This window comes from Bos indicus x Bos taurus, chromosome 21, assembly GCF_003369695.1.
Source record: "Bos indicus x Bos taurus breed Angus x Brahman F1 hybrid chromosome 21, Bos_hybrid_MaternalHap_v2.0, whole genome shotgun sequence".
In the NCBI taxonomy this organism is placed as follows: domain Eukaryota; kingdom Metazoa; phylum Chordata; class Mammalia; order Artiodactyla; family Bovidae; genus Bos; species Bos indicus x Bos taurus.
In genome coordinates, this window is record NC_040096.1 from 21,837,385 (window position 1) to 21,849,336 (window position 11,952).

The 11,952-nt window shown below is 56.5% G+C and overlaps 2 protein-coding genes across 5 annotated transcripts in view; one reads left to right on the forward strand and one right to left on the reverse strand.

Annotated features, from left to right (window-relative positions):
• The window catches only part of FURIN (furin, paired basic amino acid cleaving enzyme), a 16,456-nt gene extending 6,994 nt beyond the window's left edge, over positions 1-9,462 (reverse strand). Inside the window, exons 1-6 of one of the 4 annotated variants that reach the window (XM_027522138.1) lie at positions 9,366-9,462; positions 1,430-1,770; positions 984-1,082; positions 802-897; positions 371-499; positions 208-284 (exon numbers count right to left, since the gene is read on the reverse strand). In XM_027522138.1, coding sequence (XP_027377939.1) covers positions 208-284; positions 371-499; positions 802-897; positions 984-1,082; positions 1,430-1,606 — 578 coding nt within the window. In that variant the 5' untranslated portion in view covers positions 1,607-1,770; positions 9,366-9,462. Of the gene's footprint in view, positions 1-207; positions 285-370; positions 500-801; positions 898-983; positions 1,083-1,429; positions 1,771-4,567; positions 4,705-5,235; positions 5,465-6,028; positions 6,124-9,365 lie in introns of those variants that run through there. The other 3 variants (XM_027522137.1, XM_027522136.1, XM_027522139.1) reach the window with 3 other exon arrangements.
• On the forward strand, positions 4,970-11,612 carry LOC113880108 (translation initiation factor IF-2-like). Its single transcript, XM_027522140.1, has 3 exons — positions 4,970-5,728; positions 11,084-11,171; positions 11,473-11,612. The coding sequence occupies exons 1-2, from the start codon at positions 5,006-5,008 to the stop codon at positions 11,129-11,131; spliced, it is 771 nt and encodes a 256-aa protein (XP_027377941.1). The 5' UTR covers positions 4,970-5,005; the 3' UTR covers positions 11,132-11,171; positions 11,473-11,612.
• The last annotated feature ends 340 nt before the right edge of the window (positions 11,613-11,952 follow it).

The following is an 11,952-nucleotide window of genomic DNA, read 5'->3' on the forward strand; positions in this document are numbered from 1 at the left end:
TCCACCTTAGCCTGCTGTCCCACGTCTATGCACAGACAACCCCCCACCCCCACACACATACATAGACACTCTCCACTCTGACCAGACCCTCCCGCAGCGCCCCAGCTAGACCAGGACTGCGGAAAAGACTTCAGCCTCTCGGACGGGGCTCGTCTGCTTCCTTGATGGAAATGAGAAGGGAGACAGAGGCCAGGGACCGGTTCTTACCTGTTGTCATTCATCTGTGTGTACCGGGGCTGGGGGTCAGGGTCCTGATCATTGACATCGAAGCTGGCCCCAGGATCCTGGAAGGGAGGTGGCCATCATAGGGTCAGCCTGGACACTCCAGCAGAGCAGGACCGTCCCTGGACTCCCCTCCCCGCCTCCTCACATAATTGCCTGCCAAGTCTGGGTGGTTCTTCTCGATGCCGTCGTCCAGGATAGAGACCACAATGCCACGCCCCGTGTAGCCCTGGGCCCAGGCCTCCTTCACATTCAGGTCCCGCTGGGTGACGCCAGACTGCAGAGACACCCACCCCCATTACCCAGCACTTAGGAGACGAGGTTGGTTGCTAGGTAAGGTCCCTTTGCCGTTCCACAAGCCCCTTCTCCACCTGCCCCTGCTCCTGAGATGCCACCACTGGGCTCCCTGGAATTATCAAGAACTCTGGGAGGGCACTCCCCAAGGCTTAGCAGGATGGGCAAGAAAAAGAGGAAGCAGACAGAGGAAGACTGACAGGAGGCCTCAGAGTCAGCCTTGCCTGCTCATGGAACCCTGAGTGGACAGATGGACGGGTGGAGGCAGCCGGGGAGGCCACGTACCAGGTACCACTGCTGGGGAAACTTGGGGTCCGTGGGCTCCTGGTATATGTCCCGTTTGGCCCGTCGCTTTGCCACCTGCTGCTCCAGCCACTTAACCTGTGAGGCAGTGAGGGGAAGACGGTGTGGGAGGAGGACGAGGGAAGGGGAAGGCTGGCGGCGGGAGGGGCTGGGGCTGCACTCACTTGAGGTTCCCGCTGCAGCCGGTTGTGCCGCAGGCGGTGAGGAGACAGGGACCGCTTTGTCACCGCTCGATGCCAGAAGTGGTAATAGTCACCGAAGATCTGTAACAAAGCAGGGAGACTGAGCTGGGCTTTCCATCTGTCAGTCCCCGGGGAGGCGAGGGGTGGGGGTGGACAACCAGTTGCAAGGGGAGGCTCAGGATGGCAGGCTGGGTGGTGGGCATCCGGTCCCTGCCCAGGACCCAGTAAGAAGGTGCAGGGGGCTGAGGGGGCCTCACCCACCCCCACCTCCCGCGACGCACCAGTCCACTGAGCAACCTAAGCTAGAAGCCCAAGGGAAGGACGAGCCTCGGCTCTCTTCCACGCCAGGTGCAAGAACACCTGCCCCCGCAGGCCCCACCCCCAGGTGACGTCCTGTGCCGAGGCCAGCCAGAGGGAGCAACACCTACCTGGCCCAGGTTGAGGAAGCCATGCTTGCGTGCCACACGGTCAGCGACGGCTGGGCCTCCAGGAATGTGCACGGCCCAGGTGTTGGTGAAGACCTTCTCTCCGCGGGCATCGGCCACCAGCAGGACCAAGGCTCCCGCTGCTGCTACCACCCAGAACAACCAGGGCCTCAGCTCCATGGGGGGGGACAGGTGGCCGGGACCCCGGAGCCCCCGTCTCCTTGGCCTGGTCACAGGGCCTGGGCTCCGGCGTACCTGCTCACTGCCTGTGGCCCGGGGCTGACTGGTGGGGGCATGGGGCCGGGACGGGCAGGGCTGTGCAGGAAGGAGGCAGGCTGCCGGCTCTGAGGGGAACAAGGGAGGGAAAGGCGGAGAGTCAGTCCCTCCCTGGGCATGCACTATAGCTGCCTTCCCACCCCTCAGCTCACTCCAGGCCTGAAAGGGCCTCTGGGGGGTGAGGAGTGAAAACCTGGCCCCCCAAGGTCAGCCAGATAGATGGAGCGACAGACCCCTTCCACACGCAGGAATACGGAAGTGGGAAGAAGAGGATCGAGGCTCGAGTCGCTCCAAACCAGAAGCAACAACTGAATAAATGCTTCCCAGAATCTAAGTCCAAAAGGTGGGGTATAAAGCAGCAGGTACCCACAATCCTGTTTTTGTTTTGAAAGAAACTATTTATACACATACACGTATATTTATATAAAACCACAGGACATAATCTGGAAGGACACATGCTGACAATGGTTTTCTCAAGACAGTGATAATTACAAGTAACGGTTATTTTCTTCTTCGTGTCACTGTGTATTTTCCAAATGACTCAGGTATATTTTGTAAAAGGATAAAATGTTGACTTTTAAAGTTTTTTAATTGGCGGCATCTACACAGCTCACTAGGGCTTCCTGGTTCAGACCCAGCCGTGGGGAGTTACCTGCAAAGACTCATAGCCTCTGGCAAGAAAGAGGGGGGCCGCCTAAGATGGGGTGTGGGCTCCGGGGGCTGAGCAAGGGAAAGGGGATCACAGTGGCTTCACCCTCCCTCTATGGCCCAGGCCATCAGCAAAGTCAGGGGGCCCAGGCTCTCTTTTTACACAGTTTCCTCGGAGACGACAGGGCCACCCAGCCCTGGCCTGGAGGCCTCCAGCAGCCCCCTTTGGTGGCTCCACGCCCACCAGCCTTGCATCATCCGAGCCCAGGCAGCCAGGGCAAACACTGGCTGCTGAGCCAGGAGTGCTAAGGTGAGGCTGAATCAATAGTCTGCGTGTTGTTTTTCCTCCTTCGGCAAACAGAGAGCGGGACCTCTCTGCCTGGGGCCACATAACTGTCCCCACACAGGGCCCCTGGCTAGCCAGAAGGCTACCCCTGGGGTGGGGAGAAGCTGGGGAAGGTCCTGGAGGTGTCCCGCCTCAATGCCAAGCTTGTCGAGACTGCCCACACAGCCCCGGATGCCCCCACCCCTCCTGGGGCCCGGCCCCACAGGACGTCACTCTGTTGGACAGCAGAGTGAAGCTCCCAGCCCATCCAGGGCCTAGGGAGGCGGACCAGAAGGCTCACCACTGGGAAAACTCACTTTGCCCGGGGCTGCCCTCAGCACCCCCAGCCTTCCTGCACGCTCCTCCTGCACTCCCACCCTGCAGGCTGGAGAGCTTCAACTCATAATTCCTGGAGTATTTTCAGTTTACACCAAAATAACCTGACAGCTGATGGCAGGAGGCATCCACAAGGCAGCTCCTCCTCACCCTCGATGGGCAGAGTCCATAGGGTTCCCGACGGGCCGGGAAGCCACTGCCCCATGATGCCTTGGGCGACCAAGTTCCAGAGAGCTGTCTGAGCAAAGGCTGGGCAGCCCTTGGGGAGGGTGAGGGTTGAGGGTGGCGGGCGCTGAAGGGGCCCCGTGCCCTCACTTAACAGAGGATGTAGAGCCCTAGGGGCAGGGCCTTACAGAAACAAGTTCTCGTCTCCCCTTTCTGACACAAGAGCTGCCTCTTGGGTTCAGATGTCAAGCAAGGCCACCTCCTGACCACAGTGCTATGAGCCATACTGGAATCCCCCCATACACACATCAAGACTAGGTTCATCTGGGTCTAGCCCAAGTTCTGGCATATTGTGGGCGAACCGCAGCTGCTTGGTGATAAAGGTGATTATTTAATTACCTTGCAGGACCCAAAAAGGAAGCGGGCTTCAGGCACAACCAAACAATCCTCCAAGAAAGGACTGGCCTCCGTCTGCTCAGCATCCCCAGACACGCTGAGCCGTGGATATGGCTTCCACAGAGCCTGAAGCCCCAGACAGCCCTGCCTCAGCATCCTGGAAGCAGGGAGGATGGCCCCCACCTCAAAGAACAGGCGCTGAGAACAATAAATGAATGGGCTTCTTCTCCCCACCCCCATCCTAGACTCTGACTCACCCTCTGAGTCCCTGTTCAGCTCAAACTGGTAGGCTTGCCGTATTTCCAGCCTCCTGTGAAGCCCTCTATGGGGCTCCACTCCAGGCTTGGCCACAGAGAGACCTGTGGGTGCTTTTCCTGGCTGTGTTCTCTTCTCCCGCCCCAGGAACCTCCCGACGCAGCCAGCATCTCCAAGGCATCCGAACTGAACCTCACCCAGGTCCAGCTGCTGTTTCCCAGGCATCAGGGGGTCTGGAGTGGTCAGGGCTGCCTGGGAAAACTGGTTCCTTCCTTCCAGCAGAGACACCAAACCAGCTCCTGTGGCAGGAGCTGATGGCTCCGCTGAAATTCTGAATCCCAGCCTTTGCTCAGCTACTCATTTGCTGTGTGATCTTAGGTCACTTCCTCTCTCTGTCTGGGCCTCAGTTTTCCTAGGTGGTAAAAACTGCTAGACCAGAGGTTTTCAAACTTTTTTTGAAAGCCACAGAATCCTCTTAAAAAAAAAAAAAATCAAATCTTATGTGGAAGCCCAATATAGGACATCGTAAAACTTGGGCGGCTCTAGAACAGGAGTCAAGCTTGGCTCCTCTCCTCGGTTGTCTCCACACCTGGCCAGCGGCTGCCCAGCCCTCACTAGGCCACATCACCTGGGTTTCCCTCCCATTTCCCGAGGCAGAAAGAATTTCGACACCCTCCTGTGGAGGAGGGTCTTCATCCCCGGGGTAAGGGGTGAGCGGACGGCGGGAAGGAGGCACTGACCTGACAACCGACTGCTGTTAAGACCTGTCTGGCACGCAGGCCACCCCACGGGGGCAGCAGGGGCCTCGGCCAGGCCTTCGCGGGAGCCAGCCTCCCCACTCCCGCAGACCCCGCACCTGAGTGTCTCGCCGCCCAGGTGTGCGAGCGGGGACGAGGCCCCGGCGGCGAATAATCCCCTCCGCCGCGAGCAGCCGCTCCACCCCCCACCCCCCCGGCGGGAGCGCAGGCCCTCCCCAGCCACGGAGTGGGCGAGCCGGCGGTGGCTGCCCCCAAGGACGGCGGGGAGGCGGGAGCACCCGGCGCCTCTGGAATCCTCTCCCCATCCCGCCCCCGGCGGGGCCCCCGCGGGCGCTTCCTGGGGTCAGAGAGCTCGCCCCCGCCCCAAGCGGAAGAGCACCGGCACCCGCGGGGGCCCGGCGCGCTCAGGTGGGCTGCGGGATGCCCTTCCTGCTCCCCGCGGCTCCACCCTCCGCGCCGGCCCGCGGGCCAGTTCCAAAAGCCGGGCGGGCATCGGGGCCCGGGCTGCCTCCGCGCCAGCGACCCCGACCCTCCCCCGGCCTGGGCGCTCGGGCCGCGGAGCCTGCTCCTCCGGCAGAGCGGCCCAGTCTCCTCGGGCCCGGCTCCCGGCGCGCTGCCTCCCCCCGGGGCCCCGCGCCCTCGCTGCTTACCCTAGGGAACCCGGGCGGGGAAACTTTTCCAGGCGAGCGCCGGGGCGGCTCAGGCGCCCCTCGGCCGAGCGGAGAGCCCGGCTCCGGGGGGCCTGGGCTCGGCGCGGTCCCCGCGCCCGGCAGCAGCGTCACCGCGCAGAGGCGGGGAGGCGCGGCGGCGCGGCCTCGGCCGGGCCGGCGACCAGGGCAGGGCTCGGCCTCGGCTCCGGCTCCGGCTCCGGCGCGGGCGGGGGCAGCGGCCGGGCCGCGGCGGCGCGGCTTGTTTACTCGGGCCGCTGTCAGCGGCTGCGGCGGCCCGGGCTCCTCCTCCTCCGCCGCCGCGCCCCTCCCCCTCGCGGCGCCACCTCCGCGCTCCAGGCCGCCGCCGCCCCGCCGGCCCGGCCCGCCGCGCCGCCCATGCCGCCCGGGCCCTGGCCCGCGTTCCGAGCAGGAGCGCCGGGGCCCCGAGGCCTTCCGGGGCGCCTGCCGCCTCCGGCTCCAGCTTGGGGCAGAGGTAGGAAGTGGGGCCGGCGATCCCAGAGCCCTCGCAGCCGCTCGGCGGGTCCCCCAGGCCGCACTGCCAGCGCCCCCGCCCCCCGGGCTCCGCTGTTAGCCCCGCGAGCTCTCTGGGCCGGCGGCGGAGACCTGAACTCGGCACCCGGGGCAGGGTTTGGGAAGGACTTGAGGCGTCACTCTGAGCCCAGTCTCGGCCTAATTCTGGGGGAGTTGGGCTTCTCCCCCACCCCCCGCCACTTCCCCACACCTAAGCCACGAGTTTGGGCACGACCGGGTTAAGTGCCCTGGGATGACGCACCTGGAGTACCCTCCTTGAGGTCGGGCTTCACCGCGTCTGGGCAAACTTCCTCGTGGCCTACAGTTAGAAGACTCACTACTTTATTTGCATTTATATAGACAGGTGGATGAGCAGAACAACTAGCCCATCCCCTTTTAATTTTTTTAAACTTTTTTTTTTTTTTCAACTCCAACTGCCTGCCAGGCACCAGGTCAATCACTTTATATTATCTCCTTCTTATGTACATTATTTAATCCGCTTAATCCTTTCAGGCTGACATTATTAATCCCATTTTACAGATAAGAAAACTGAGGCACACAAGGTTTAAATAATTTGCTGAAGGTCCCACAACTAACAGGCCTCAGATCCCAGAAGAGATCTGGAGCTTTGGCAGAGCCTGCATCTGAGCTCTTTGCAATATACCAACCGGCTCCTCTCCCTCCCTGGGTCCCTGCCCCAGAAAACGTCTGTGCTACTTGGCTGAGGCCATCACTGCTTGAGCTGAGAAAGAAAAGAGGGGAAGTGTGGCCAAGAGCTCCACAGGCTGGGTTATTTTAAGGTCACAGAGCAGTAGCTGCCCATCCCTTCCTGTCCTCTTTGAGATAACCTGGCAGAACAGTGTTATCCTGTGACCTCTTCAGTACAGGTTTGGGGATGATGAGGAAAATGGATTAGGATATTCTGAGCTCTTTCCCATGTGTTAACTTGCTCCATGCTTACCATGGATCCTGCAAGGTGGATATAGTTTTCCTTTAGGCAGCTTTCATGTATCACTATCTGTGCTTTACACAGGAGGAAACTGAGGCCCAGAGAAGTTAGTAGCGTTTGTAAAGTAACTCAGTAGGTGACAGTCAACCCCCAAACCTGAGTTCAAGTCGTAGTGGCCCTATTTTAAACTGTGCCAACCTTAGACAATGATTTGAGCAAACTCTGGGAGATAGTAGGGAGACAGAATAGGAAATGTTGGTCTACTCCAGTATTCTTGCCTGGGAAACTCCATGGACAAAGGAGCCTGGTGGGCTACAGTCCACGGGGTCGCAAACAGATACGACTGAGCACATAACACTTTTACTTTTCGGGAGATAATGTAGTTCAGAGGAGCCTGGCATGCTGCAGTCCATGGGATCGAGAAGAGTTGGACTTGACTTAGCAACTGAACGACAGTGACAACACCTTAATTCTCAGAGCCTCAATTTACCCCTCTGTAAAATGGAAATAATATTGAACCAGTGAGATAACATATGATTTGGGTACCTATACAAACAGCACAAAACCTAGAAACTCGGGGAAGAATGTGGGGTCCAGAAATTTGAGCGGGAAGGTGAGTCCGGTTGGCCCTCTTTCTGAATGGGAACTGCTCTTCCCACCACAATCATCAGGGAGCAGAGATTCCTCAGGGCCACCCCAGGGTAGCCCCAACCAGCAGCCCCAGCTACAGCTGGGAAAACAATGCTTCTGCAGTCAGACCTAGGCAGGAAGTGAGTCACGGTTCTTCCTAAATCTGTGAGCAAGAGAGCCCTGTTGAGGGGAAACAGGGACTGGGCTGGCCCCACCTAGCCTCTGAGTCCCTCTGTGCCCTTCCCACTTGTCCCCTGGCCTACAGAAAAGTCAGCCCGGAAAGAAAGCAGGGCTGTCTGCCTCTCGGTGCCCCACCCGTCCTGGAGGCTGGCCCAGGGAAGCTGCAGTGGGTCTGGGGAGGAGGAAGGGGCACTGAAGCCCCAGTTTCTCCCACCAGCCTGTGCCTCCAACACTGCCTTTGGGATAAGGAGGATTCTTTAAACTGTTATTCAGAGGGGCATCACCGAGGGGAGGAGAGGACTGAGAGCCTGTCCCAGGGCATCCCCACCTTAGTCTTGCTCCTATTTTAGGGTTGTATTTTACAGCAATTCGGTTGTTAAAAAAGAATGTGGAGGGACTTCCCTGTGCTTCCACTGCAGGGGACACAGGTTCGATCCCTGGTCAGGGAACTTAAGATGTCCTGCAAGCTGCTCGGCCAGGCCAAAAAAAAAAAAAGAATGGAAGCCACTCCCCTTGAAAAAAACCCTCTGGAGAGAATCCCGCCTTGCCACAGCTGGTGACTGCTAGTCAACTTCTTCCTTTATCTCCTGGAGCAAGTCCTAAAGGCAGGTTTTGTTCTCTTTATCACTCCCAAGAATTTATCTGAGGCTTAAGGCCTGAAGGACCTAAACTGCCTGCCCAGGTCCCCTGACTTGGGGCCTCAGTAAGCTCACGGGCCTCTGGACAAGTTATCAGTTTTACACAGCAGTTATTAGGACAGGGACACCAAGTGACAGAAGCCTGGCAGTGGGGGCTGGGGGGTGGGGGGCACAACCTGTGGGGTTGAACAGGACCTAGTGGGTAAGGCCAGAAGGAGGAACGGGCTGTGAGCAGTTCCCATCTTCCTAGCAGGGGGCTGGAAGAAGGGTCCAACCAGGCCTTTCTTTATCCCTGGATTTGAGGCTAACCAGCCAGGTGGCTTGACTTCCCAGGTGGCTCACTGGGTAAAGAATCTGCCTGCAATGCAGGAGACACAGGAGATTCGGGTTCGATCCCTTGGCCAGGAAGATCCCCTAGAGAAGGGCATGGCAACCCACTCCAGTATTCTTGCCTGGAGAATCCCATGGACAGAGGAACCTGGAAAGCTATAGCCCATACAGTCACAAAGAGTTGGAGATGACTGAGTACACATATACAGCCAGGTGGCTCAGACAGTAAAGAATCTGCCTGCAATACAGAAGACAGGATTTGATTCCTGGGTCAGAAGGATCCCCTGGAGAAGGGAATGGTTACCCACTACAGTATTCTTGCCTGGAGAATCCCATGTACAGAGGAGCCTGATGGGCTAAAGTCCTTGGGGGTCACAAAAAGTCGGACACGACTAAGCAATCTGGGGAGACCTCCAAGAGCAACTGGTGTCCTATGATAAAATCCACCCATTCACCCTTACCTCAGGCACTCCCATTGTCCCCTTAGAGTGCTCCGGGGTGTCCCTTCCTCTCAAAATCTCTTCCTCCCTCTCTCAGACACCTCAAACAAAGCCTTCAGGATCAAACAAAGCATCCAGGATCTTAGTTCCCCAACCAGGGATGGAACGCTCACCCCCTGCAGTGGAAGCTCAGAGTCTTAACCACTGGATGGACAGGGAAGTCCACCTCCACCAACACCCGGTACATCCACACATGCCTGGAAGAGCAGACAACAACATTTAATTGGGGTTTTCTCTAAAAGACCGGGAGTTGAAAGCTTTCTGTTGTTTTCTTTTTGCTTACCTGCATGCTCAGAAATTCCTGCAATAACTTTTAGAATAAGATAATTAAAATATTTAAGTCATGCAAAACTGAATAAAGCATGCCCATACTTCACCAACTAGCTCCAGAACACCTGGGGTCCATCCTGAGCGCTGCTGAGACAATAGTCAGGCTCCTCCTGTCCCGTCACAGGGCAGGGTCCTTCCAGTTCTAGCTAAACCGCTTTGGGAAAACCTCCTTTATACGACAGGCAAACTGGATGTCTGTGTGGGAGGGGGGAGGAGTGAGGAGTGATCTGGCGGTGATGTATCTGGTCACGCTGGGACAGGATCGCAGCTCGACCAGCCCTTCTCCTGTTCCTAATTATTAGGCTAGGTCCACGCTTACCTTTTACCTGCAGGTTCTGCCGCATCCCCAAGTCACTGCTCAGCTTAAAGGTTCCCTTCTGCCAGCTCTGTGTCTCTGCTTTGCCCTCACTGCCCAGCCAGTGCTGCCCACGATTGGGCAACAAATAGGTGCTTTGGGTGCAGTCTGAATGCTAAGCCCTGGGACCTCAAGCCGAGCCCCTTAGGACTTGCCTTTAGGAAGCCAGTGACCACCCCTGGGGAAGATAGAAGGATACGCACCAGGAGCTTCCTGAAGCTTCGCCTTCCCTCTTGCCTTGCAGCTCCAAAAAGCTCTGCCCTTCCTTCTCTCTCTTGATACAACAATGTAAAAACAATCAGTTAACATGACTTCTTATTGAATTTTCCTATCAGTTTTATTATCAGAACAGGATTTCTCTACCTCGACACTATTGACATCTTTAGCCAGATTATCTTTGTTTGGGAAACTGTCCTGTGCATGCTAGGGTGGTTTAGCAACATCCCTGGTCTCTGAACACTAGGGGCCAGTAGCACCCCCACCCCCATTATTGTTAGGGGAAGCACACCGACTGAAACCGCCCACCCTGGCCAGGCACCATAGTAACCATTTGCGTGAGTTATTTTACAACAGGAGGTCCTACTAAGGAACACAGAACTAATAAGCCACCACCAACAAGAAGCGTTCGGGAAAGGGTCAAAGGAGATGCCACATGTCCTTCCATCTGCCAGAAGCCTCCTCGCTGGCATCCATCTTGGCTGAGCAAAGCATGTGCGACCAGGAAGGACCCTGAGTCAGAGTGACTGGCCAGAGACAACCCGGAAACTAATCCCATCACCATAAAACCTGAGACAGCGAGCCACGCGGCAGAGCAGTTCTCCTGGCTTCCCTCACACTCCTGCTCTCCACCTGGCGTCCTCTTCCCAATATAGCCTCTTGCTTTGACAGCTCGTGTGTCTCCTTGGACAATTCATTTCCGAGTGTTAGACAGGAACCCTCTCTCAGGCCCTGGAATGGGTCCCCCTTCCTGCAACATTATGACAACCAAAAATGTCTCATGTGTGTTTAGTCGCTCAGTCGTGTCCGACTGTTTGCGACCCCATGGACTTAACTTTCCCCTATGGAGCCCGCCAGGCTCCTCTATCCATGGGCTTCTCCAGGCAAGAATACTGGAGAGGGTTGCCATTTCCTTCTCCATAAAATGTTTTGAGACATTGTCAAATGTCCCCACAGCGGGGTACAAAACTGCCCCTGACTGAGAACCACTGGTTCAGAGTGAGGAGTGGGAGGACTTGGGAGAGGGTTGGTGTGCCAGGGTTCCGGGCGGCATGGGCTGTGTACCAGGAACTGCACCGAGACAGCTGGCAGCAAGAGAGAAAACTCCCAACCCCAAACCACCTGGCAGGGAAGGGCAACAATGGGGCCATTTAGTGTTCAGGGCAAACAATCTTATGTATCTCCCCAGCATCTGAGGACATGGCTCTCAAGAACGTTAATGATAATGCTGAATTGAGGAGAGGAACCATCACGTCGATCACACTCTGTTTACTGAGGTGGGGAAGCGGGTGAGACAGCTCTGCATTAAATATGTATTTGGAAAGCAGACAGAAGTGGTGGCTGAGGGAAGAAGGGTGGGGCGGAGGAGACTTTGGGGAGTGACAGATCTGTTCATTACCTGGATTGTGGTGATGATTCCAGGGTATTCACAAATGTCAAAGTGGATCAAGTCATCAGAATAAAAAAAGAAAAACAAAAATAACAAACAAAAATGGATCAAGTCGCATGTCTTAAACATATGCAGTTTATCATGTGTCAATTATATGTCAATAAAGTTATTTTAAAAATGTATTTCAGGACTTCCCTGGTGGCTCAGTGGATAAGAATCCACCTGTCAATCCAGGGGACATGAATTCAATTCTTGGTCTGGGAAAATTCCTCTTGCCACAGAGCAGCTAAGCCAGGTTGCACCACAACTACTGAGCCCACGTGCTGCCAACTACCGAAGCCTGAGCACTCTAGAGCCCGTGCTCCCCAACAAGAGAAGCCACGGCAACGCGAAGCCTGAGCACTGCAGCTAGAGGGTAGCCCCTGCTCACCTCAACTAGAGAAGAGTCCATGCACAGCAACGAATACCCAATAAAAAATAAATAAAATGTGTTCATTGTTTAACATTTTAGTGCTTGAAAAGCATTATTTTGGAAGTGTGCTACCATGAAGTAGTCATTTCTTGACTGTGCCAGATGAATGGTGGGGCGGGACAGTCACTGTAGTCCTTAAAAAGGAAACGGAAAACAGGAGAAAATGATCATGGACCTCCAGGCATATCTAAGAAGG